We start from the raw sequence: 25948 nt of genomic DNA on the forward strand, positions 1-25948 counted from the left end.
GCAGGGGAAGCGCACTCAGGTCTTTTAAGGAAGACAGACATAAGAGCTACAGAGCGGTTTTATTGCTTGTTTAGCGCGTACAGGTACCGTAGGAAATGAGGAACGTGAATGCTGTCAAGACCAAGCCACACCGAAGCCACTTCAGATTTATACAAGCGCTGCCTTCGGAGAAGCGAGCCCTGCTCTCCGAGGGCCGTTTACCACACACAAGGCCGCCGTGGTGCCGCGGGGACCCTGCCGGCCCTGCAGCGCGGCCCAGAGCCGGGCCCCGTCAGCCCCGTCACGCCATGCCGGGCCGGGCCGCTCCGCGGCTCCCGTTCCCCCCCTCACGCCCCGCGCCCTCCCCGCGGCCCAGCCCGCATGCGCGGGGCCCAGCGCCGCCTCCCACGGGCCGGGCGGCGGCGGAGCGGCGGCGGCGGGACGCGGCGAGAGCCCGGCGGGTCCCAGGTGGGTCCCGCGCCCCCCTCCCGGCCCAGCTCCGGGTACCCGCGGGCTGCTCGGGCGCCGCCGCGGCGGCCTGCGGCTCCCCGGGGAGCAACCGGATAGCCCCGGTGCGGGTCCCGGAGGGGTCCCCTCGGCCACGGGCTCCGGCCCCGTTTTCAGGTTCAGCAGCGGCGACGCCCCGGTCTCAGAAAGCTCGGCCCCCTTTGGAGCTTCGGAGACCCGCTCCCGTGCATCAGGGTTGTGGTGTTTAGTAGCTGTCGGTGCTTTTGCCCAGAGGCTGAAGCTATACTCTTCGAAGATCAACAAAAAGAAGAGATTACCGCATGTGTTAGTGATCTAGGCTTAAACATTTCCCTTTGTGTACCTTCCTTGGTTCGCTGTTCTTAGAAAGAGCCGTGTTTTGGGGAGGCCTGCACCTCAATTAGTGAAACGAAACACCACATCTGTGAAGTAATTAATCCCAGAAGAATACGCGCAAAACAAACATAAGTATTTGCAGTTACGTATTGCTTGAAAGCATTCTTCTGTCTCTTGTTCTCATCAGTAGTTTATGTAAAGCATGCACAGAGCCACACGTGTAAGGCAAAGACAAACCGAGTTCGGGAGACGGTCTTCAGGGCGATACGGCAAGAATATCACCAGGGAGATATAATTAGCAGGGTAATCCTCTCGTTAGGTGACCGCTTGAGTGGCAGTATAACTGGTCTGAAGAGCGCTTCTGCCACATGCTTGAGTAAACATTTTACTTAAGCATCATAAACCCAATGATACCATTGCAAGTATATGTATATTTTTATAATAGTAGTAAAGTTACAAATGAGAGGAGCCATGGGTAGAAATTTGAGTTGGGTGAAATTTCAGTTGCTGGGAAGGGCGGCTCAACAAATACCATGAAAAAATTAAATGGACTGCAAGTGCTCAGATAAAGTACAAGGTGGTTTTACAGGTGGCAAAACCCTCCCAGTTTCTGAATGCAGACTACAGTTTGCTGGCTTACTTTGATTTTGCTTCATGCTAGTATGTCACTCAGTCACAGACAGACTTGTTTAAAGACGCTTGGTCCAACAAGGCAAGGCACGTTTCCCCTTGCTTTGCAAGGCAACCCAGAAGAGCCCCAGGTGAGTGTTTTGTGCCACGCTGCGGGGCTGTGCAGAGCTGGAGGGCTTGTGCTGACTGCCAGCCTCAAAGCACTCAGTGGCTGCACAATGTAGTTAATTCCTCTAACTCCTTAAAACCAGTGCATCGCAACATGAATTCAGTCCTCACTGGTCACCACCACATGCTGTTGGTGAGCCGGTGCGTGACAGGTTATGGAAAGACCCTTCCCTCCCTCCGGGGCTGGGTGCTGCCTGAGCCACCGTAATTCCCCGCTCTTCCTCTGATACAACTACCCAGGCATAGGTTTCACTAGGTTCACTGCTTTGTGAAACAAGCTTCAGACTGCAGAATTGCTTAAGCACATAAACAATACCCAAATAACTTCTAGCCTTGTATTCTGTGGTTAGTTTTCAAGAAAGCATAAGAATTTCTAAACATTTTTGCTCCTGATTTTGGGTAGTCTATTAGTGTTGTAAATTAGAAACATACATTAAAAACATACCAGTTTTCTCTGCACTGAAGTGTTTCCTGGCCTTAATCCTATCACAGGAGCAAGAAGGAGATAACACATCACTTGCAGGTGGCTGTATCTCCCACCTGCAACTCTTGATCTCTGGCCACTTTATTAACTTCCTTTGGTTCTTCACTCAAACAGTCCCCTGTGTTACAGAGCTTGACCATTCTGTTCCTTAGGAAAAAGCACATGATAAAGTGCCAAAAAGGACTGGCTACCTGAGCTCTACTTCATTTTCTTAACATTTCCTCTTTACCAAATCTGCCATTTTTGAACACCTGAGCTTTATTGTGCATATCCTCCACAACTGCTCTGCATACTCACAGTAGGACCAGTGTTTCTTAGAAACCACACATACATTAAGCAGTGCTTTTGCAAGGGTCTTCACAAGTTGGTAGCTCCTCAAAAGTTACAAAATATATGAAAGAAGGAATTATTTTCCTAATTTCTCTGTTTTCCAACAACCTGACATTTGCTGGCTGTTTCAAAGACAGAGCTACTAACCCAAAGTTATTGGATGTGGGCTTTGCAGCCACCTGGGTGCCACTGTGTCATACAGCCAGAAAACAAGCCATCTCACAAAGGAGAGCTAAACTGGGTTGCTCTAGCCCTATGACACCTCCCCTTTCCTTTTTAAATCTCTAATTTAAGCTGCAATTTTTCTTTCATTTCAAAGCCTGAGGCTAAAAAGAGGTTCTAGGTTATTTCCCTAGGCTTGTTGTCACCTATTACATTGCCAGTCCACTGAATGACCTTTAAATAATGCTTGATGCAATTCTTCAGTTTTAGAACTGTCTTTTGAATTGAAATCTTCATATTATTGTGTTGCTCCTTCCTAACACTTCACACATTTCCATTTTATCTTATTATTGACAATTTTAACTAACAGTGGAACAGAACAGGAAAAGAATGAATGTAGGAAGTACAGATGATGAAAGAAGGTGGGGATCATAGGTGGGCTGTTGCTCTGGGATCTCATTAAGGATCTAAACATGTATTTGTCTCACAACTCTTAACACTGCCAGTGTACTTGAGGTCTACAAATGATAGGCTTTGACCCTGCTTTTGTGATTGATTTGCTATGTGTTATTGCATTGTGCTTAAGGGACAGAAAAAAAGTCTAAAAGCAAAGCTTCTAAAAAATCCTTAATAAAATTTCATACAGTTTTAAAGTTACACAAAACTAAAGCAGTCCCTGCACAAAACTAAGGCATTCCCTACAGTGTTTTAATGCAAGTCGAAAATAATGCATCATTAATTGATTTTTATTACCCAAACTACAAGAAGAGAAAAAAGCAGAAGATGAAACAGAGAATGAACCAAGCCAGCTAGGAATCTAAATACGTAATTTGTGCTAAAGTAAAATTAAAAACAATTAAGTTTTATTAAAGTTTTAGGATAATTTAATGTTCTTATTCTATGTAGCAATGAAAACACTGCAGTCTAAACGATGATCAAACATCCCAGTTGCATTCAGATCACTGTGAGACACTTTTCTACCTGCCTAATCTGATAAATTCGTACCTAGGGTCATAGGACAGGTGGATTCACTAAGTCCACTACAGAGTAGCCATGTGACAGCCCATACAATGCCAGAGAAATAAACTGCCAGAAGCCTGGCAACCCCGTTCTACTTACCTAAAAAGCTCATTAATATCTTTAAAGAGCAATCATAGTTCAACAGAATTTTCCAGAGGATTTGGGATTCTTCATTTTGTTTAAGTAGGAAAATGCCAAGCCTAGAGAGAGAGAGAAAGATTATTAGTTTAGTCACTAGCTTCCCACCTACTCTTTGTATTCTTTCTGTGGAAATGGCAAATTATTTCAGCCTAATGGTTAACTCCCCCAAAAAGTCATCCTCAGTTAGCACAAAGCCTTGTCTTGACAAAAATACGATGACAAGTCTGAACAAACATGTTTGGCACCGATTCCTGGAACTAGCTAAACTTTGCAGATCACTGGAAAAAAAATCAGTTCTTCAGCTGAATAAACTGCCGCTAGTACCGAAGAATACAAATGCAGGAACAAATAGAAGGGACAACCAAGCGAATCTCCAAGACCTACAGATGGACACAGCAAAGTGGCAGGCTGTTGCACCAAGAACTGAAAGTATCCAAGACTGAACCCTTCTCCAGAATCACGTAGGTAAACAGTGCGGTGGTATTAGCCATATGAAAATAATCACCAAGTTATGTCAGAGACAGCCTCTCAAATGTGAGCATTTAGGAACTTTCCAAAAAAAAGACTACACTTTTATTAAAAATTTCAGTTAATCAGTGCTTCTTAATTACTCCGAACTGCTCTTTGTTCTTTAGTCAACTAAAAAATCTGCTAACTTCCTCCGTTTACTCCTACAAAATGTTTTACCAGATGCTCCACTTGTTTAACACATTTTTGTGTGCTAACACTTGAAAAATGTGTCCTTTTACTCCCAATTCTTAGACCATGATTTCTAGAGCCACTTTTGTAATGAGGACAGACAATGGGTGATGAAACCAAGAAGCGACGCTGCTGTTGGAGTGTTACTTGGGCAGGGCTCTTCAGAGAGGGAAACTGTCATTTCTTGGTCTGATCTGGAAGTCAGCCCTGCCTTGAGCAGGCTGGATGACCTTCAATTCTTTTTGACCTAAATTTTCCATGATTGTAATGCAGGTTTCTACCAAAGCTCTCTATATCCCAGGAACTTGCCAGGCCTCTAAAGCAGTGACGTGCTTTGGTTTCTGCCTGGGTCCACAAGATACCAAAGTAAATGTGCAATTCCACGTGCTTACAGCCAGTCATTTAACTGCTGGAGGCAGTGGGGCTGCTGGAGGCAGTGGGGCTGCTGGAGGCAGTGGGGCTGCTGGCTGGTTCTTGTCTATAAGGACAGCGTTCGGAGGCTTGGAGCTCTCCTGTTCCACCTGCACGCCAGGGAGGCTGCGGGTGCTGCACCTGCGGGCCTGAAACCGCTACCAGCCATTAAAGACAGACGTGTGACACAGGATTTTAGGCTGCACGCTCTGTTTAGGCTGTTAAATGAAAGAGTAAAATCATAGAATTTTGAAAACTTACTTTGTAGTGGAAGAAAACGTTCTTTGTATTGGTTGTTGTTGAAGTGGCGAAACTCAGTTTTGCAGTATTTCAAGTACAGCTCCCAGGTTTCTAACCTTAAAGTTCAAATTAGTGAACTTCAGTCAAGTTTTTAACAATATGCACTCACATTATAGGTTACAGAAGCAGGAATGTGTGGCTACATAATACACCTTAGTTAAAATAGTTACAGGCTGTTATTAAATAATTTTAAAATAGTTAAATAGTTATAGGTTTGTTTTTTAAAAAAGCATTTCCATTGCATGCATGTGTTATGTATTTTCAGCTACAAAAAGGAATATAAACACTTGGAAGAACTAAAAGAATATCATGCAGTTGGCACTGAGTTCATCTTGGGTTCAATTAGCATTCATTTTGGGAGGTGAATCTGTTGAAAAATAAAACACAGACTGAACATAGCACTACCTGGTTTCTACGTGAGGTAAAATTCCTCAGGGAAGAAAACAGCATATTTAGTTTCTGTCTTTGTAATTAAAACATAAAACTGCAAGTAGAATTTCTTAATGACATACTTGAGCCTTGAAAAAAGCCTGTTTTCCCCAGGAAGATGCTTTTATGTGGCTTTTGTCTCATTTTACAGTCACATTTATATTCAAATATATGTAAATATTTCTAGTGTTTACAAAACATTAGTTTTGTAAAATAAATATATTTATAGTGACATGTAGCAAACAGTAAATGTAAACTCAAAAAATCTAACTGAAGATAAGTGATCAGAGAATAATAGTCAACCATATTTTCTAAAGTACCCCAGTGGTTTCCAAAATTGCATACAAATCTTCTGAAGCCCCATTTTTAGATAAGATTTTTTTTTTCACAAACGTCCTTATATGTGTACATAAACGATGTTTTCTGTTTAATAAAATTATAGGCTACAGTTTATTTAATGCCCATGATTTTCTTTCATCCCTGCAACAGTAGTAAGAAACTAGATGTGAAATCTTAAGGACTTTTAAATTCATTTCTCTCTGTTCTCAGTACATTAATTTTTCTATGGAAAAGTAGTTGGATTCTTTTTCATTCTGATTTTTGCTGCAATTATTATAGCAAAAATGGTGAAATTTCGCTACAAAATTATTTTGGAAAATTAATGAAACAATATAGTCCTGTCGTATGCCCCATCTCTATTGGCCAAAGTAAGGCAGGTGTTCAGTTCAGAGCACAAGTACGTTGGCATTAGTCTCGAGTTGTCTCCTGTAGCTTGCTGTCCTTGCTTGTTTAAATAATACACACATCCCATTCACAGAAGCTTGCACTAGTACTTTCTTTTTCTCTAAGTAATTGAGAGATATTTTTAATGACAAATAGTGAGTAAGCACTTAATTAAAACTAGCTTTTCTGAAAAAAAACAAACGTGTAGGTAAGCTGTAGAAATAGACAAAAGCCTTTCTTCTTGTCAGATAATATTTAGTAGTTGAAATTGGTTTAGTAAAATAGAATATCATATCCTATTTTATTTATCTTGTTTTCTTACTTTATTTTAGCTCACCTTAGTTAAATCAAAGTCCTTGTGTGTCTTTTTTTCGGTAGATCACATCCTCTACATTCAGAACTTATTTTTCGTTTGCTTTTGAGGTGTTCAATTTAATACAGTTAATTTACCCTCAATTTACATACTTTAATGATAGTATTTGAAAAATAGTAAGTTTTGTTCAGGGTACAACCACAGATATGAACAAGAGACTTAGTTTCTTTCTATGTTGTTATAAAATTACTGTATCAGTTTAACTGCAATTAAGGTACATTCCCCAAATGATTTTTGTAACTGTATGCTTAGTGGTCTGGCACATATAGACACACATTTACTTGTGGTTGATAACAGGAAAATGAGGTGAACTTAATGGATGAAGCAGAACGATACGGAGGATTCAGTTATTGAAACAGGTTGGTGTGGCCTGCTTGCCTCAATCCCTTTAAAATCTAGGCAGACACAGAAAGCAGTTTATGGGACGATTATCTGCATCGTCTGTAAGGCATTCCTCATACAGTCTTAAGTTAAGAAAAGATAGTTACTGGCTCCTCCCAGATTACCATCACGAATCCAATTAACTACAGGAAATACTGTGTAAACACCATTCAGCATCTCTTTTGTAAATGCGAAGTCCCTACAATATATTTTTTGAAGTTGATACTGCAGCAATGAAGGGATCAACACTCACTCACTCTTTTTGCAGGGTAACAGGTAAGATGTTAAACTGAAATTACTGAAATTCTATATTAAAATTCACGTAAATTTGTTGGTTTTGACTATCTGCAGTATAAAAATAATTTCTTTTAAGTCTTAGAGTTCAGTTTTAAAACTTTTCCACTTATGAATGCTTTCAGTAGCATTCAGAAGTGCTGACAATATTTCATTCTTCTGGATGTAGTCTTACAAATCTACTAGTCTTAGTAAACATGATATTCACGATCCATAATATCTGAGTCACCCATTTTTCTTTGTAGAACAGTTAATTTATTCATTTTTACACCATATCCTTTATAATTCTCAATAGTAATTACTGGTTGCCAACCTGTTCAAGGTAGTTTAAAATAAATTCTCTTAACTACTGCGTTAACACTATCACAGAAAGCTGACGTGACTTAATGAGATGAATCAAGTCAATTGGTAGACCTGTCCATCATCTTAGGTTGCAGTTTCTTGCTATTTATGTCAAAAAAACTATTAATAGCAAATACTGAATCACCAGAGCAACACCTACATAATTTTCTAATGAATTATATTCTTTTGTCTCTTTTGTACATGAAAGGAGCTATAGTCCTTTGTAAATATCATGCTTAATGATTAAATGATGTTCACCTTTAATTAAAACAAGTGATGAATTTTTTTTCCTAAAGGAAAAAAAAAAGCAACAGCCCAACTCATAGTCATAAAAAAATTAGTTTTTGTTGCGTTCCCAGTGAAATCACCACAGTTTGACAACAGCTGTAGTATTGCTCTGCTGTATAAATTCCATATAGCTGAACATGTGTTCAAGTTATTACCTTATCTTCCCTTTGTCATATATCTCTGCGTTTATTTTCCTTTTCTGATTTTCTCGCGTTTGCTCATAGGTAGTAAACATTTCAAATTTCAAGCAAGCCTAGGGAAGGGAGGTGTGTGCCTACTGAAATATGTGTGTTCAAGGCTAACTGCCTTCAAGCCTTTTACTTGTAGCTTATGTATTTGTGATATGTCTTATCAGTGATTTTTTTTTACTGCAATATGCATTAGAACAAGAAACTTAATCATAATGATCAAGTTTAAGGAGAAAAGTTATCTACTATTTTTCTAAAACTTTAGAAATAAATGTTTTGTTATTTCTGGCAATGTTCAAATTAGATAGTGTGTTGTACTTTTAAATATGATTTCATTTACCAGTGCTTCCTGTAGAAGTCATTAACTACCCCTCAGTGTACTTAGATTTTTCTATCAAAAATGTTAATGATCTGCCTATATTATCAGATGTAAAACCTGAATTTAATGACCAAGTTATAATTTATTAGCTCTTAACCACTTTATTAACTATAAAACAGTCCTCAGTACATGATCATATTTTTGCTTAATTACCTGAGTTATCTTCAGCTACGTGAATTAATTAGTGCAGTTTTCAGAACTTTGCATTTTGGCAATGAAACTTTATCCCATGTAATCTTCCGTTTATACAAATACCCTGTTGACTTCTATGGGACTGCTCACAAAAGCAAAGCTACTGAAGAAGATAAGTAGTTAGAGAATCAGGCCACGGCGTGAATTTTAATGACGTTTAATTTTAATGGTCGGCATAGGTGCTAAGCTAATATGGCCCCTACCTGCATCTGCAGTTGACTTTAAAAAATTTAAAGCTGTTGCTTTAAAAATTGGCCACTGGTTAGTCACTTATATGTGAATGCAACAGGGGAGAGAACAATTCATTTTAAAAGGCAAGAAAATAGTAGAAAACAATCCCCGCATTTTATATGACAAGCATAAGCATCAGCATTTACCTCTATTACATGAATATATTTGAGGTTTAAAATAGCTTTTCTTATACACCAACATTAAAAACTTGAAAGCTTATCCAAGGTTTCTCATGTTAACATAAAAACTAATCTTTTGGAATATGTGGTCTGCTGTCATATTCTAGTTACCAAATCCATACAAATCTGAAGAAATGGGACTCCACTATTAGTATACAGCTCCACAGAAGTGTGGAGAGGATTCCTGTTTGTGCTGGCGGCTGAACTAGCACAACTGTAATCATTCCAGTCTTGACTGCAAGCTCTTCTGTTTTGAAAACACGTTCTAAAGATAGTAATTGCATTTATTAAATAACCATATTAATTGCTAAGGTAAACTGGGACCAGCCCTTGTCTTTGCACTTTTGGGCTTGTTTTCTGGCTGCTAAAACATCAGACATTGTTCCTTTCTTTCATTTCATTTTGGAGCAAAAATTCAGCCCAGTGACTGGAAACCACTGATTTCCAGGTCCTAAAATTCTACAAAAGAATCTTCCTTTTTGCATGCTCTTGTGAACCAGGAAGGCATGCCTCCTGTATGCTCCTCCTGGCCAAGTCTGCCCACCAGTTGCAGATCCCTGATCTCTCCCTTTTCCTACTTGCTGCATGGCATTTTGCTACTTAACCTGTATCTTCACAAAGAGAAGCTCTTTCATTCCAGAGGAAATGGACATAGACCAGAGGCTGCATCACTCCTTAAAAAGAAAGTGGGAGCACAGACTGACCTCACCAAAGGCAGCACAGTGTGCCTATACTATTTCCTCTGCAAGAAATTCACCTCTGCGTAGATGATGCATATTTGACAGCTGTCATCTGTTACTAAGTGCAACAGGTGAATCAGCAGTGCTACCAACAGGCAACAAAAGCTGATACATCCCTTCTGTTAGGGACTGGTCTGCTCAAAAACAAAGAAAAAAGAAATGAGATAATTAGACACCAAAACAAGTACAAAATCCACACCTCAGAGGGACCTGCTGAAATATCCCCTTAGGGCTTGATATCTGATTTCAATGTACACTTGTTTTCCTGGGCAATGGGGTTCTGCTGTTTACTTCAGTCAGCCATCATCAATGTTATTTTTACTACATTTTGGTTGCATTACCTGTGGTGTTTATGCAAGCTTAATGACATTGCTTCCCATGATAAAATATAAAGAGATGGAACATCACCTAAGACACCGTTCCATTTCTTAAATTGTGATAGCAGGATTAAAAGGCCAGCCTCTTTGCTGTCATGGCAATAGAAATGCATGTCACCCAGATAACAGAGGGGATCTGATTAAGGTGGTGTCATGATTGCCACAAGGCACGTGACTCCGTTCCCTCGGGGAGATAATAAGGAACATGACCTGGAATAACATTTGAGACTTGTTTTTTCTCTAGCGTCTATCAAGTGTTAACGTGATGAACAAAATGCTGAAGAGGACCTTTTTAAAACTAAAAAATACATTATATAGAGAAAAAACAGGAGAGTTGTTTCTTTTACCCAGCCACTATTTTAGCTTTTAACACTCTTTTTATCTGCAGGACGGTAATACCCCTCCCTGTAGTAACAACACTGAAATAGTACTTCCTGTCCCAAAATAAAACTTTTTACCTTTGTTCGAGGGAGTGCATCATTTCTCTGTAAACTCTTACCACAATCTTACTTAATTTTTTGTTTGTTTGTTTCAGAAAAATATACAACAAAGCAGATGATTGGAATTGCCTGGTCGTATAGAACAGGAAATACAGATTTGGTCTATCTTCTAAAAAATTTGAGGGAGGACTAATTTGTTAAAAAAAAAAAAAACACATTGTTTCCCTCTGCCATTTTGAGCAATCTTGCTAGTATTTTATATATTGTAGGTATGTCGTCTGCATCTCTTCCCTCTTCTGTAAAGGCCTGAAGTCTGGTTTAAAAAAAAGAAAAGAGGAAAGTAATTTTGATTGATAGAAATATCTCTACTATTTCATCTCATTTCTTCTGTCTAACACTGGGTACCAGCAAATAGGAAAACTAAACAGGCATACATAAATGTCTGTGAAATACAGTAACTAACAGAAGATGTTTGGTTTCATTTATTGTTCCAGGCAGCCTTATTTTACCAGTAAGTTGCAGGTAGCAAGTTGCTGTAGTGTGTAAGTCTTCAGTTTTGAATGGAGACTTTCTATAATACAGTATTCATTCTGACATGTCCTGCGATGTATGTCTGGAAAACTCGGTCTCTATTTAAATAACATTCATATTCTTTATTCTATATTTCAAGAAAATTATTTGCATGTATTGTTAAGCATATTGTTCAGACAGGTGCAGCACAAATATTATATGAATCTGTAGTCTGTGTTGAGCAACCTATTAGTTTGTGATTAAATAACTCTGTAGTAAATTCACTTATATTTTCAAACAAATCACAGTGCGCTGTTTCACTTCTTGCAACACAGATACAGACTATGGAAAAATATTAAAAAAGCAATGATTTCATGGAACTATAGATTCAGAAAGAGTTGCCTGAACTCAGTCCTAGCATACATAAAAAAACACTGCCTCCAGTAAAAGCTCAAGAAATCAAATTCTATTTCCAACAATTTCATGAAGTGCTTTATATTGCATATCCAAAACTTTGTTAAAAAAATCTGGTACTTTGTAAATTCAACTACAAATGTTAGAAATGCCAGATTTCCAACTTAGCTTGAAGCTTTAATTCTGGAACATTTTAGAGAAAGATGATGGCCTTTTCAGGATATAGGTGTTTCACCCACATTCCTCCCCATGGGGGAATCATACAGAGAAGCTTGAGCTGTGTCCTGGTTTAGTGGGACACAGCCTGACTGGACTTGGTTTTCTCTGGCAGTTACCATTCATTGTCAGAACAGCATGACTGGTGGCGATTCTGCCATCCGTATGATTACATCTGACTCTTTCAAATGCTTATATGTTATCTGGAAAAGCTATTAAGATTTTTGAGAGAAATTTCTGAGAAATAGAAATATTTCTTTAGCTGCTGAGTTTCCTGTGATCGTGAAAGCCATACATTACTGATTTCAAAGGCCACTGGGGAAGGAAAAAAAAGAAAAAGGTAATTAAGGTAATTAGAGCTCAAAATAGAATGCAAGTTGTGCCTGTATTCCTGCCTATTTATTAAAGGCACTGACTTGTAAAAGTGCAGTCAGATGGTCAAGTAGCTGACCAGAAAATGTTCAGGATACCCTTTAGTCTACAGTAAGATTCATCTGAATGATCTGAATGAATATTCTTAATAATATACAGATTTACATTAGAAATGCATTCCTTAACATCACTTAAGTTTTGAAAGGCCTCTTGGCTTTCACAAACACAAATCTCATCTTTTTGAGGCCACTGATGCAGCGGTATTAAAAGGTTATTAATGGGCATGTATATTCAGTTCCCACCTTCAAGCATCTTGAAAAGGACAGAGTTGTACTAGGTGACTTTGATATGGAATAAAATCCATAAGCATGGTTGGAAGAATAATTTCAATTTATTCAACTATGTGGCAGATAGTGTAATACCAATTAATGAAATTTTATGTGCCTCTATTCAGATACTTACTTAAAATAATTATGCAGAATTATAGATAAAGAGTGGACAGTAAGCAGCAAGCAGTTAATACCTCATTTCAACACAGCACTGGACTGTTTACCACATAATCCCGCATTACTTTTTATTTTCATTTTTTTCAATATTTTTAGTAAATCTTTTAAAACACTATTTATGCTGCTAAATTCTGATACTGTTTTTGCAAAACGTGGGACAGAAGGTTTGTCTATTTAGAAAAGTTTCAATAGTTACAGCGGAGACACTTAACTTGGTATAATATTTTTTTTATTTTTAATATTACATTTGCAACTATTTTACTATTGAGATCAGAGGAAGAGGTCTTTTAATGTGTAAACATTTTCAGTCAGGATCCATGTAGTTGGTTTACTTACACATCACAGTGACTGATGTGTTCGTGTTTACAGCCTTCCTTTAGTTCTCTTTGTCAGATACAGTCTCTTCAGAAAATGACTTGTTTTGTATTAGAAATTGTATTAAAATATGTTTTCTGCTTAGACGAAGTCTTGGGTTCACTTTTGTTTTTAAAAGAGAATCTTCATATATGTGATTTCAAACTTGCCATCATACCAAAAACAAAGAATGGAGGGAGGAGAGCAGAGAAAGCACGTACCTTGTGGATAGTCTGTTGGGCAAGTATCAACTAAAAGTATGAATGGTATGATTTAGAAATAGTGCTGCCATTCTGGTATCATTAGATTTGCTGGAATTGCCCCTTGGAAGGTTCCAGTTAAAGGTTTACAGTTGTATGGTTACCTGTACAAATTTGAGAAAATCAAGATGGCATTACATTAACGGCATCTAGTTGAGTGCCTCCTGTCCATATAAAGCACACAGTCCATATAAAGTACACAGTCAGCCAGACTCTGGAGCTAGAAATACACAATTAACTAAACTTCAAATTGCTAGGGCAGACAGTGAAGCAGTTGAATTTTAAGATGACTGCACATCAAAAACAAAGTACAGTCCATGTCTGACTGCCCCAATCTTAAGCCTGGGGCAACTTTACAACCATGTGTCAAGTACTCAACTTCAACTCAGCTTTATTTTGCTTTTTTTGAGTGTATTGTAGACTTACAATGAACACACTACTGTTTCAACAGGTACTGCAATGGCTGCAGGAGTTTTGCTGCAAAATGAACTACCATATTCTTCATTGCTAGAGAGCAGCGTACATCTTGCAAATATGAGTTCAGGTAATAACTTTCTCTGATATGCCATTCATAAAAAGTGCTTAGGGAAAAGATGTATTATTATCAAATTATAATCTTAAAGTGTCTCTAACAAAAACAAACTGCATAAATTTATCACCGTGATGTGTTTTTAAGCTTTTATGTTACTTCCATATTGTCAAGTCTCTTAATTAAAGAAACTATGTCATTTCCATGTTCAGAAACTGCCTTGCTCTCTGAAAGTACAAACAACTCTTCAACAAAAAGAACTCTATAATAAAATATTTCAAGTCTTACTTTGGGTGAGTACTTGCAAATCATGGTAGATTCAATGGAAAAATATGGTGTGCAGCATTTTATCTTGCTCATTTCTGACTCCATCATTTAATATATCCTGAAAAAAAGATTCTGGGAAGAGAAAGAATAAGAATTAAATATAAGAAAGCCATATAATTAACTGGAAAGCATTTTTTTTTGCGTTTGCTGGATATAGGTAGCACTTGAAGTAGCCTCTTTCATCTCCTTCCTTCTTCTTCAAGCTAACACCCAATATAAAAACACATTCGAATATTTTCTCATCTCCTAATATCAGCTTTATTAGGATAGTCAGATCTTTGAGACGACAGCTAACAGTCAGCTTTAACGTTTTCCTTTTCTCATATCACGTCACTACTGATGATTAATGCCTGGTATCTACAGAAAACCTTACCATGTCTTAAGAGCTGGGGAGCAGTATTCAAAATTCAGTCACTCTGTTCCTGTTCAGTACCTAGAAGAAAACAGTACATGTTTACCTGAGGAATGTTTATCAAGAGAGCTTTCTCATATGCAATTCCTCTTTAAGAATTCCTGTTTTCATAATCAAAAGAAAAAATCAAACACAGACTGACGATAGTATTATATCCTTAGGAAAATGCAACAGGATTTATTTGTCAGTTGACCAAAGCTGTGGTGTTTTCTTCATTATTTCCCCAGGCTTTCCACTTTAACATTCAGTCTAATGTACAAACAATGGGATGACTTTTTTTTTTTGAATTATTTTTTAAATATTTGTATAGTTTGTTCTCCACATAGTTGCATAAGAATTTTGTGCTTTTGAAAACAGCAGTCCTGTTTTTGAGCAGTCCTTCCAGCCAGCTCTTTCTTACCATGCTAGAAGCAAAGAGGGAGCCAATTTGCCACCTAATATCTACCTTCATAAGCCTAAAGCACTCAACCAATGCATCTTCTCCTCCCCGTAATCTGCTTTATCTCAGTCTCTAGGGCTAACAGCTTTGGTTAATAAAAGAGCTGTGCCCTGAAAAAAAATAAGCCTTTTGTTTTGAATAACAAATTGTGTTTTGTTGAAGATATGAATGGTCCCGAGCGAACAGTCTACAATTCATCATGTACTGAGCCATTTCAGTAGGAACACACTAATCCCAATCATTACAGAGCTAATGATGCATTTTGGAGCAACTAAGTGGAGGGAGAGAGGTGGTTGTGGAATGTTAACCCAAGAGGTGGAGGAGTATAATGTACTTACTGATTTCTCAGGAAGCAGAGCCTCCAACTGCATTCTGATTGTTCTTTTGAATATACTATTTTGTGTCTTAGCGGGTTCTGAATGTATGTTATTTACGACCAACTAAAATACTCACATTGTTTACGGAAAATGTTTTGGTTGTTCCCGGTCCATTTCCAAAATTATCTACTTGAAATGCAACTATTTTCATCGGCGGCGGAACAGCTTGTCCCAACCAGGACCAGCCCCTACAGCATCTCACTGCCTCGGGGCTGGCTGCGAGTTACTATGGTGACAGCTCAGCCCCTGCCTCCTGGCTGCCGGAGCGGGGAGGATGCTGCACATCCCTGCAACTTCGGCACGGAACAACTGGGGTGTTCGATCAGCGCATCCTCAGCACCCTGCTACACTGTCACTGGGGCTGGTCAGTCATGCAGGGCTCACCCCGGAGGCGTTCAGCTGCGAGTATTTTTAGCAACTTTTTCCAGGGCCGGAGGCATTCTTCCTCCGATCCCCTTCTCCGCATAATCCAGAGGCGCCGGAGCTCGGTGGTAGAGGTACTCTCATCATCAACTCAGCGCGTTATGGTGGCGATATCATCTCTGAGCCCCGAGGAGCTGGATGCAACTTTTCCTGAAAAAAAGAGTAAAGTAGTTTTCATTCAAACTGTTGGCAGTTCTGGTTTTGTTGCTCTTGTTGTTCAATTCGTATGCTTTTGCTCTGTTGATTGTATTACATATATATGCATAAAATACTGTTTAAAATCGTTTTTTTCTGTATTTTGTATTTCATTCATAGATTCGTATTTGAGTATTAATACATGCTTTTCACTAACAGCTCAGTTATAGAGAACAGATAAAACGGAAGCACACCTTCATACATATACCAAGAGCACAACTAACTATTTTTGATTTTAGGTGGAAGATGACAGTGACATTTGTTCTGCTGCACATGTTATCACACACCTATAACTTCATCAGAAAGATCAAATTTGCTGTGAGAAAAAGCAACTTCAATTTTTTTTCCTCAGAATCCTTAAAGTCCATGTTGAAAAATGAGTTGTAAATTTATATATTTCATATCTGTATGCTCTTTGTAACTTTGTCGATTTAAGGCTGAACAGATGCTTTTAAGGTGGAAATGAATTTGTAAGCCTCCTTACTAAGTACTTTTGCTTGTGTTATAGGAAGTTCAAGGCGTCCAACAGCAAAATACACTAAAGTAGGGGAGCGCCTTCGCCATGTCATTCCTGGTCACATGCAGTGCTCCATGGCGTGCGGTGGACGTGCTTGCAAGTACGAGAACCCAGCTCGATGGAGTGACCAGGAGCAAGCCATTAAAGGGCTCTACTCTTCTTGGTAGTATGCAGCATTTACTGTCACTAAATGTAACTGGATCCAGTATATTTATTAAATGAGAGAATCATACTTAAGATTTTTTTTTCAAATCAACCACTTCCAAGTTAAGTATAAAACATAATGATAGCGTGATTCAAAATTACAAATTAACAGTAAACCATAATAGCCATTGTACATAGCCCAGTAAAAATGATGAAAGACTTCTGTGTACTTCCAATAGGTTTGGTTCAGATCCCAAAGAATAAATACCTCTCTGTCATGAATTTTATATATATATATATATATACACACACACACACACACATATATATTCTGGGTTACAGACAGTTCTTGCTAAGATTTAAAATGCAAATGAATTAAAACATCGTCATAATAGAATTTCAAAGTAAAAACAGTTACTGGAGATGAAATAATGTATATGTTCAAAAAAGCATATTCATATACAGTATTATTCATGTGAAACATATCTTTTAAATTCTTAACAGTAACAGTGAATGCTATTGAAAAGCATACAAGCCTTAAAGGGACAAACAGGGATCAGTCCAGATTTTTATTCAAAGCAATTTTTTAATATGTTAATTGGACTGGCATTTAAATAGCTCAAGTAATGGTCTTTTGATATGTAATACCTGTATTAGTTTAATAGGATTTACCACTAATGCTGTATGATAGTAGAACTTTTTGAAAAATCATTTCTAGTTAATCAACAACGTGTTTGTCTTTCTTAAAAATCACACAGTAATCTTATCGTAGCAAATTCATACCGGGGAAATTATTAATAATATCATTATAATCTTTATTAGTGTACCAGTAATAAAAACTACTACTTTTTTAATTTCTTAGGATAACAGATAATATACTGGCTATGGCTCGACCCTCAACAGAATTAATTGAAAAGTACAACATTATTGAGCAGTTTGAAAGGTAACAACATTTACTCATTATTTATTGTAGGTATTACTAATGTAATTCCCAATCCATTTTCTCTTTCAGCACAGATTTGGGTTGTTGCTAAAGATCCTTCCATTTTACTGATGCAACAGTATAAAGATTTTTTCTCCCCTAAGAATAAATGTGTGTTTCTGAAAATAAGGGATAATAAGATTTTGGTTGCATATAATGCTTAGACTCATCTATTCCTTCCTTAAGATGTGGCATAAAAACCATAATTAACCTTCAGCGTCCTGGGGAGCATGCGAGCTGTGGGAATCCATTGGAACAAGAAAGTGGTTTCACTTACCTTCCTGAAGCTTTCATGGAGGCTGGAAGTAAGTTCACTCCTGCTGCCATTCCTCATTAATTATTCACTTCAGCACCAGATATTTTTACTTGAATTCTCATGTATTAAAAGCAGCTATATAAGAAATGTTGTACAAAAGAGGTTGTAAACATAAAACTTGGCAAATATAATTGAGAGTGAATAACACATTATCCAATACTGTATATATGTAGAGTGATATTAGAGGGTTTACATTCAGGTATTTAGAATAAAGAAAGGACAACAGCTGGTTATTTTTTTTTTCTTCTGAGTTCCCAAACATATAAAACATTAATGTTGTTTCAAATTCTGGTATAATTCAGGTTTTCTTACCTAGACTATAGAACATTTTTTGATTAAAGGACATTTGTAATGACAGAATTTTTATATTTTCAAATGCTGAGATGAGGAAAAGTGCTTCTGTATAAGAAAGAGCTTTGGACTGAAGCGGTGCTTTTATTTCTAAAAAGAAAAGATTATGCTCTACCTATGTATAGCTCAGTAATTTTTGTATGAATCACTCCGCTTTGTTATATATTTCACATTCCAGCTGAATTTGAGTTTGACAAATCTTTGCTAGCGTCATGTATTTATCAAAGTGAAACAGCAAAAGTACTCTGAAATAGGAAAATAATCTCTTGCAAACAATATGCAGTCATATTCTCCTAAGATTCTTTGTGCGTTTTTAATAATATCATTTATTAGTCATCTCTCCCCTGCATATAGTACTGAAAATTTCACATTCAGTAAAGCGAATAACTCTCTCTCTTTTTATTTTAGTTTATTTTTATAATTTTGGATGGAAGGATTATGGAGTGGCATCTCTCACTACTATACTTGATATGGTAAAAGTCATGGCTTTTGCGTTGCAGGAAGGAAGGGTAGCTGTTCACTGTCATGCAGGACTGGGTCGGACAGGTAAGTGCTCTACTGCAAGATCAACAGAATTGTTTTTCTGAAGATGCAAACCCCCTATTGTCATAACTTATTAATGATTTAAATTCTATATCATTGCAAGATGTACATCTATAAAGTGGTTAAAAATGCTAAACAAATTTGTGAAAATGATCTGTCAGTGGTGGAAGAGATCAGTTTTAATATATAAAAACAGAAACCTGTAAGGTTTGAAAATTTTTGAATCTGTATAATAATGCCCTGTTACATTGAAATGGGACAGCTTTCTTTTGATGGGAAAAATTCACCTAAAATTTCAATTACTCCTGGCTCTTTCAAGACTCGTTTGCCTGAGTTGTTCCTGTAGAAGCCACCATCGCTCCTGTGTTCACTTATGATGCAACTCCTAGAAATGCTGTGGTGAGAAACTAGCTCTCACTTCAAGTGTAGTGAGAGTGGGTTTACTGTATCTTGTGGTCCAAGGAAAGCAACTATACTTGCCTAGCAGCATCAGGTAATAAAGGGCACAAAACCTCTATCCGTACCTACATTCATTTTTACTCCATGGTTCTTCTGAATGTTTGTTGCAGTTTGATATTTCTTCAGCTAATTTTTGTGTTTATATTTCCCAGGTGTTCTAGTAGCTTGCTACTTAGTTTTTGCGACAAGAATGACAGCTGATCAAGCAATTCTTTTTGTCAGAGCAAAAAGGCCTAATTCTATTCAGACTAGAGGGCAGTTACTATGCATCAGAGAATTCACTCAGTTTTTGATTCCTCTGAGAAATGTGTTTGCATGCTGCGAGCCCAAGGCACACACGGTGACACTGTCCCAGTACCTGACCCGCCAAAGACATCTGCTCCATGGTTATGAGAGCAGGCATCTCAAACACGTGCCAAAACTCATTCATCTAGTTTGCAAACTGTTGCTAGACTTGGCAGAAAATAGACAAGTGATAGAAGCAGAACTGTTAGATATACCAGATCTCTCAGCTGAAATTGAAAAGACTGTTTCTCAGCTGGTGTCTGCACAGCTAGATAGAGAACTGGCAAGGCAAGACAGTGACACGTCGGACTCCTCCCACGCCCACTCGGCCACCTTTGAGACCCAGGATTGTCTTTTCTCCCTGGCACACGAATGTGATCCTCTTTGGAAAAGAAGGAACGTCGACTGCCTTCAGCCTCTCACTCATGTGAAAAGGCGTCTTAGCTATAGCGAGTCAGATTTAAGGAGAACCGAGTTTCTCTTAGAACAAGCAGAAACTGCGTGGACTGTACCTGCTCAGATATTACGGTGCAACAAACTTAAGCAGAACAGTGGGGAGGAGCGTTCTGTCACAGACGACCAAAAGCCACAGCTGGATTTAAACAAAGAAGCATTAGTGCGTAATACATGTACGATTTGGAGTCAAACTAAATTTAATTTGGATGGGCGAAAAGATGGATCTTCAGTTCATCATAGAAGGAACTCTACTAAAGAAGTACAGCGCAGCAGAACTTTTTCTTCAGGCCTATCATCTATTCACACTTCCAGGGAAACTAGAACACCAAGGCAAAATTTTGCCAATGAGATCGGTCACAGAAAAGAACACATGACTAATATGTACAGCAGAAAAGTCTATGTCTCCGAGGACTCTGATTCTTCTTCTTCTTCTAAAGTGAACTTTTCCATTGGATGCGAAAGCCAAGGTAGCAAAGATCTGTCAGAGGCAATTCCACACATTGTTCTGCAGTCAGAATTAAGTTTGGAAGGCCGAAGAGTGTTGGCAGCAAAAGCACTTGCAAATATAAATGAATTTCTGGAAGAGGATGAAGTGAAGCAGAAGGTAGAAATGTGGCAGGTAATTTTTAGTTTGACTCAGTGTTGTATATTCTGCAATATTTCACCTAGGTTAATTCCTAGAATGGCAAAAATGGTACCACATGCTTTGAAAGAGCTGAGACACAGATTTATGCTCTGGTTAAGAAAATAATTGTATTTGTCAGTTATCACCAGCTCTTTCAATAGTAAACGAAGTGAACCTACAAATTTTGGTATCTAACTGGAGGTTAGAACATTGTTTCTGGTTGCATTCATTCATTTTACAGACTAATGAAAACTGATGCTATTATCTGTAGCTTAACTTCATTGCTGATAGCATAAAAGTACTACAGATATTAAGTTAGAGCTATGTTGTTTTTAACCAGTGCTTTCTCAGAATTAATCGGAGGATTCTGTGTGTAAAAGTATTTAGTAGAAACTTAATTGCTTATTCTCAAAACCAAATCCTCCTACCAACATTTGTTTTAAAGTAGGAATCCAAAGCTATTTTACATATTCTAGGAGATAACTGGGAGATTTGGAGCTGTACTACTTATGTCATCCTTCTGTTTTAAAGGATCACTTGTATTACTGCTGATTAATGTTGATGCTTTAGAAAAAGAAAAAAAGAAATAATTTTTTTGGAACTGTTAAGTCTTCTTTTCATGTTGGAATGTAAGCAGCCAAGTACTGCTACAATCAAAGAGAATGTTAGTAAAAGTAAATAGATGATTCATTTTCACCCTCCCCCCCCCCCCCCCCCCCCCCTTTTTTTTTTCCTAAAGAAAGAACTGAATTCTCGAGATGGAGCTTGGGATAAAATCTGTACTGAGAGAGATCCTTTCATCCTCTGTAGCTTGATGTGGTCCTGGATTGAGCAACTGAAAGAACCTATTATATCCAAAGATGATATTGACATGTTGGCAAAAAATTCCATAGAATCACAAGATGCACTTAACTTACTGAGAAAGGTAGATATTATATATGTCAATCCATTATTTTACTGTTAAGTATACTTCGTTAATACATGTTGAACTATTCATTTATTGCCTTTAGACATGGAAATTGTACTTTCTAAAGGCAACTTCAATTTCTTTAAAAATCAAAATGAGGATTGTTTTTATATTCAATAGTACGAGCTGTAATCAGTACTACTATGATGAATATTATAAGAAGAGTCTGAGTTATCTTTGAAACTTACTTGGTAGAAGCCCAACTTCATTTGTATGCCTGCAAATTCTCCAGTTGGAGATCCAGGGGCAAAGACAAGAAACTTTTGCCTTTTGTATGGCTTTTGTTAATGTCAAATCTGTCAGCTGCGCTTAACAGTTGTCATTTGCTGTGCAAACAACATACTCCCATCAGTTTCGGAAGAACTGGATAAGGAATAGGAAGAATTTGCCAATTGAAGGATACAGAAGGCAGGCCAAAATCCTTTACTTAATTCAGAACTGTGGCCATTTGTATTCTGAAATGAGAAACAGGTACTTCTGATCCACAATCACTTAATCGTGCTTACCCCAAAGAGCTAGATGCAGGGTAAATAAAACAACACAAAAAAAAATCTCTATTCTTGACCTCTTAATTACACAAACTCATTTCATAATTCTTTGGGAATTGCTTCCAAAGTATTTGTGAAAAAGATAGGACCCCTTTTAATAGCCTCTAGATATCCAAGAATACAGCTTCTAATCGGTAGGTGGGCAGACTTTGTGCACAGCGACCACTTTCATGACATGACATTCAGAATTCTTCCTCTCAAAATGTCATGTTTCTTCCACCCTGTCAAGTTTTAAATTTCTGTTTGTATCAAAATAAAGAACACTTTTAATCTATAAAAATAGAAACCTCTAATCCCCCTTGGAAAAGGGATGGGAATTAGCAGCGCCAAGGATACTTTTGCTCCATTTATATACATCCTTGTCTCTCTGCAAGCTTCTTTTCATGGTGAAGGATACTTGGTAGGGCAGAAGGAGATGTAGATCATGCTACATTAGCTGGGGAAAGAGCTAACATGCATAGCATTTGAGACTGAAAAGATCTAATCTCACTTTTTCTGTGCCACCTCATGTGAGTGTTGTGCTTTTTGTGTTGGGAACCTTGAAATGCCAGGTCTCCAGAAGAATGCCTGACCTTGTTGAAATTTCCAGAATAGTCTGAGATACACAAGAGAAGAGTTTCTCCCATCATGACTGAAACAATTACATAGAAGCTCTTAAGGCTTGTAAAAATTCTCTCCCCAACTCCTACACCTGAAGGTTTCAATACAGAAAGGCACAGTCTGATATTTGAACAGCAATTAACAAAAATGGAAAGTTAAATGTTTTTCTTTAAAAGATTTCTTCTAACGAGCTGCTGTTCCTTTTTACCCACCAGGAACAGTGTCAGACTATCCTTTGTATTTTACACTGTGTGGTGAACTTGCAAATGCTACCAGCTGATGTGGAGGAGGCCTTACTTGCTCGTGCTATTAAAGCTTTCACTAAGGCAAGTAACCATTTGTCCAAGACATCATATTTATTTGTTGTAAATCATGTAGGGTAAATCAACAGAGCAGTCCTCTGTGTTAAAAATTACAGTAATTCCTTCACACTTAGTGTACTCATGCTATCTATTTCAGAGTTTATATTTTATAATAACCAGCCTACATAAAGGATGGGAAATACTCTCAACAAAATTACATTCTGTCACTACAGCCTTAGTCCTTTAATCTCATTTTTCTATTTCTGGATCAATTCCAATTCACAGACTTCTTCACATTAGGGAAAAGATAATTTCTAAGTGGTGAGACAAATTAGGCATTGGGAGTAGCCTTGACTACTTGGACTATTTTCATCAGATTAAATAATTTTCTAAAATTACATTGCAGTTTAGCAGGTGAAATTATTTGAAAAGAAAGTTCATTGCTTCCTAATCTCTTGTAAATCTACAGACATGCCACCTGTTAAAACAATCATGACATTTCTCCTCCGGTTAGTTTGTTTTAATGTTTAGTCAGCAAAAAATTGTAAATACTCAGTATTAAGTACTCCATAACACAACACATATTTTCTTTGATAAATCTGAAAACTGATTTAAAAAAATGTTGGTCATTTACTTTGCATTTTGCTATATGACATCTATTTAACAACTGAACTCAATTTTCTCCCTTTTATTAGACAAGCTTCGATTCTGAAAATGGACCCTATGTTTACAATACCTTGAAAAAAGTATTTAAACAAACACTGGAAGAAAAAAGAAAAAGGCTTAAGGAAGGAACAGAAAATCCTTCCTGATTTCTGCATGGCAATGCTGAAGAATTAGATGGGTCTACCAAATTATTTTGCATTTTCCAGCTACTGTATTTTGTGCTACTTGGTATGATTTACTTAACTTCAGGTGACAGTAGTTGTTAACAAAACATTTTATTTTTTTAGAGGGAGTTTTAGTGACAATTGTTCTATCTACATGGTTCTAAGGAACAGCTCCTGTATGACCGTACTGTAGCATTTTGGTTTCAAGTACTATGCTTTTATTTTGTGAACTTTTCTCTTGTCTTCAGATGTACTTACTGATTTTGACTCCTCTGTCATTGGCAAGCTATGCTATTTTCAAGTTACAAGGTTGCCATAAATTCAGTGCCATGGTACATGAAGGTTTAATGGATTAAGTTAATGTTTATGTATTAACATTAAATATGTTTACATTAATGTTACTTGATTTTACTTTGCAGAAAAATAAATACTGACTGAACTTACTAAGCCTTTTCCTTTTAGAAAATTTAAAATAGGACAAATAGTGAACAGAGCTTAGGGTCTACTGTTAACAGCAGATCATTTTTTTCTTGTAGATACCTTAAATAATTGTCACCAATTTATTTCTAAAAGGTGTTGCAGAAGAGAAATACATTAAACGTATTGAGTATGAAGTTATAAAGGTCTGAAGTTAGATTTTTTTTTAACGGAAGATAGGCTGTGTCATCTTAAATGCTTTGAATAAGAGCAAAGTTTTACTTTACTAGTTAAACTTTTATACACCTTATTTTAAGTGGAAAAAAAATGTAATTATCAAACATTAAAAAGGATATAATTCTCTCTGTACTTATATTCAGCAAAAACTTATACAGAAATGTAACAATAACACTCAAAAATAATCAATGAAAATCTTATCTACAGTACACTTTGTAGCAGTATTTTCATCTAATAGGACAGAACAACATGATTCCGAGTTTCTGATGACAGCCTTAGGATTCAGATTGGAATGTCATTTTGGAGATTAACAGTTTATCTAGTTTGATATATTTAAGTAGTTAAATAAGAATTTGTCCGTTTCCAAAATATTTTTATTTGGCACTGAAAATGAATAATATTTAGAGTTAAAAATAGACCGGTTTTATATATATAAATCATGCCTACTTGATATGTTAGATAATGATACATCAAATTCAGAGCCAAACAAGTACTTCGGTAGAATCACCTTGAAGTAAGCACACTTGAAATTAAAATATCGCATACGAATCACATACACAAAAGCAGCTTTGTAAAGAGTCTGTGCAACACAGTATGCAGTTTAGCTTTAGCGAGCATATCTTAGCAGTTAGACTTGGGAAAACTAAGATGCATTTGCAGGTGTCATAAATTCCCAAGGAATTATTTCAGCATTTCAACTGTAGCAAACCTACAGTTGAACAGTTCCAAATAGCTAGCATGCTTAGAGCATAGAGACCAGCTCAGAATTGTTTAAACGGAGATAATTAACAAGGACTGCATATCATTAAAACTAGCTAGAATAATCTTTCTGAAGTTAATGTCAAGTGTTTATATTTGAAAAATTACCTACCGGCTGCCCATGCAGATGGATATTGCAGAACTGGGTGCTTTTTCACTTAGTACGTTTTTTGGTTCACTGACAAATGTGGTTGTAATTACCACCAAACTAACCACCCCATCTGACTGAAGCCACCATGGGAAAAAAACAAGAACAGCCCATCTAAATGAAATAGCAAACTCACAAATAGCAGCATCCTATTAATTAATTTCTCACCTGGGTGATGTAAATGCTTAAATTGCAAACAGGCTTTTTCCACATCATTTCCTGATGCAGTAAACCTGACTCACAGATTTGTGTGACAGCCTCACAGCTGTGGGTTATGCGTGGGCAGATTTCTCTTTGTGCTTGTTACTGCCTCGTCATGCTGACACTCCATGACCTCATCCCACTGCAGCAAAATGGCCAGGAGCTAGTGGCAGCATGGGACAGGAGGACCCCAACTAGCATTTCCAGACTCCTCTGTTCCTCTAG

At 37.4% G+C, this 25948-nt stretch overlaps 2 protein-coding genes across 8 annotated transcripts in view; one reads left to right on the forward strand and one right to left on the reverse strand.

Moving 5' to 3' along the window:
* LOC310880342 (uncharacterized protein) overlaps window positions 1-25948 on the reverse strand; it is a 232441-nt gene that overhangs the window by 188984 nt on the left and 17509 nt on the right. Inside the window, exons 1-6 of one of the 2 annotated variants that reach the window (XM_083796017.1) lie at window positions 14152-14263; window positions 13296-13438; window positions 6636-11015; window positions 5108-5202; window positions 3695-3795; window positions 2045-2230 (exon numbers count right to left, since the gene is read on the reverse strand). The gene's annotated coding sequence lies outside the window, so the exon portion shown is untranslated. Of the gene's footprint in view, window positions 1-2044; window positions 2231-3694; window positions 3796-5107; window positions 5203-6635; window positions 11016-13295; window positions 13439-14151; window positions 20667-25948 lie in introns of those variants that run through there. The other variant, XR_014571638.1, reaches the window with a different exon arrangement.
* On the forward strand, window positions 371-24747 carry PTPDC1 (protein tyrosine phosphatase domain containing 1). 6 transcript variants are annotated; one of them, XM_083796008.1, is made up of 12 exons: window positions 433-447; window positions 13786-13878; window positions 14076-14156; window positions 15584-16003; window positions 16545-16716; window positions 17560-17640; window positions 17866-17984; window positions 18755-18892; window positions 19501-20708; window positions 21454-21639; window positions 23045-23155; window positions 23827-24747. In XM_083796008.1, exons 4-12 carry the CDS (start codon window positions 15790-15792, stop codon window positions 23941-23943), a joined length of 2346 nt encoding a protein of 781 aa, XP_083652134.1. In that variant the 5' UTR covers window positions 433-447; window positions 13786-13878; window positions 14076-14156; window positions 15584-15789; the 3' UTR covers window positions 23944-24747. The 6 variants fall into 6 exon arrangements, with proteins under 6 accessions (XP_083652136.1, XP_083652137.1, XP_083652134.1 ...); XM_083796011.1 differs by lacking the exons at window positions 14076-14156; window positions 15584-16003 and adding an exon at window positions 4011-4197 and having other exon boundaries at window positions 394-447; XM_083796010.1 differs by lacking the exons at window positions 14076-14156; window positions 15584-16003 and having other exon boundaries at window positions 371-447.

This window comes from Anser anser, assembly GCF_964211835.1.
Source record: "Anser anser genome assembly, chromosome: 12".
Lineage (NCBI taxonomy): Eukaryota > Metazoa > Chordata > Aves > Anseriformes > Anatidae > Anser > Anser anser.

What these genes read in the sequence shown, in the direction of transcription:
- PTPDC1 (XM_083796008.1), top strand. Translation starts at nt 15,790, where the DNA reads ATGCAGGGCTCACCCCGGAGGCGTTCAGCTGCGAGTATTTTTAGCAAC. An exon ending in AAAGGGCTCTACTCTTCTTG is followed by an intron (nt 16,717 to 17,559) that starts GTAGTATGCAGC and finishes TTAATTTCTTAG; the next exon opens with GATAACAGATAATATACTGG. An exon ending in CTATTAAAGCTTTCACTAAG is followed by an intron (nt 23,156 to 23,826) that starts GCAAGTAACCAT and finishes CCCTTTTATTAG; the next exon opens with ACAAGCTTCGATTCTGAAAA.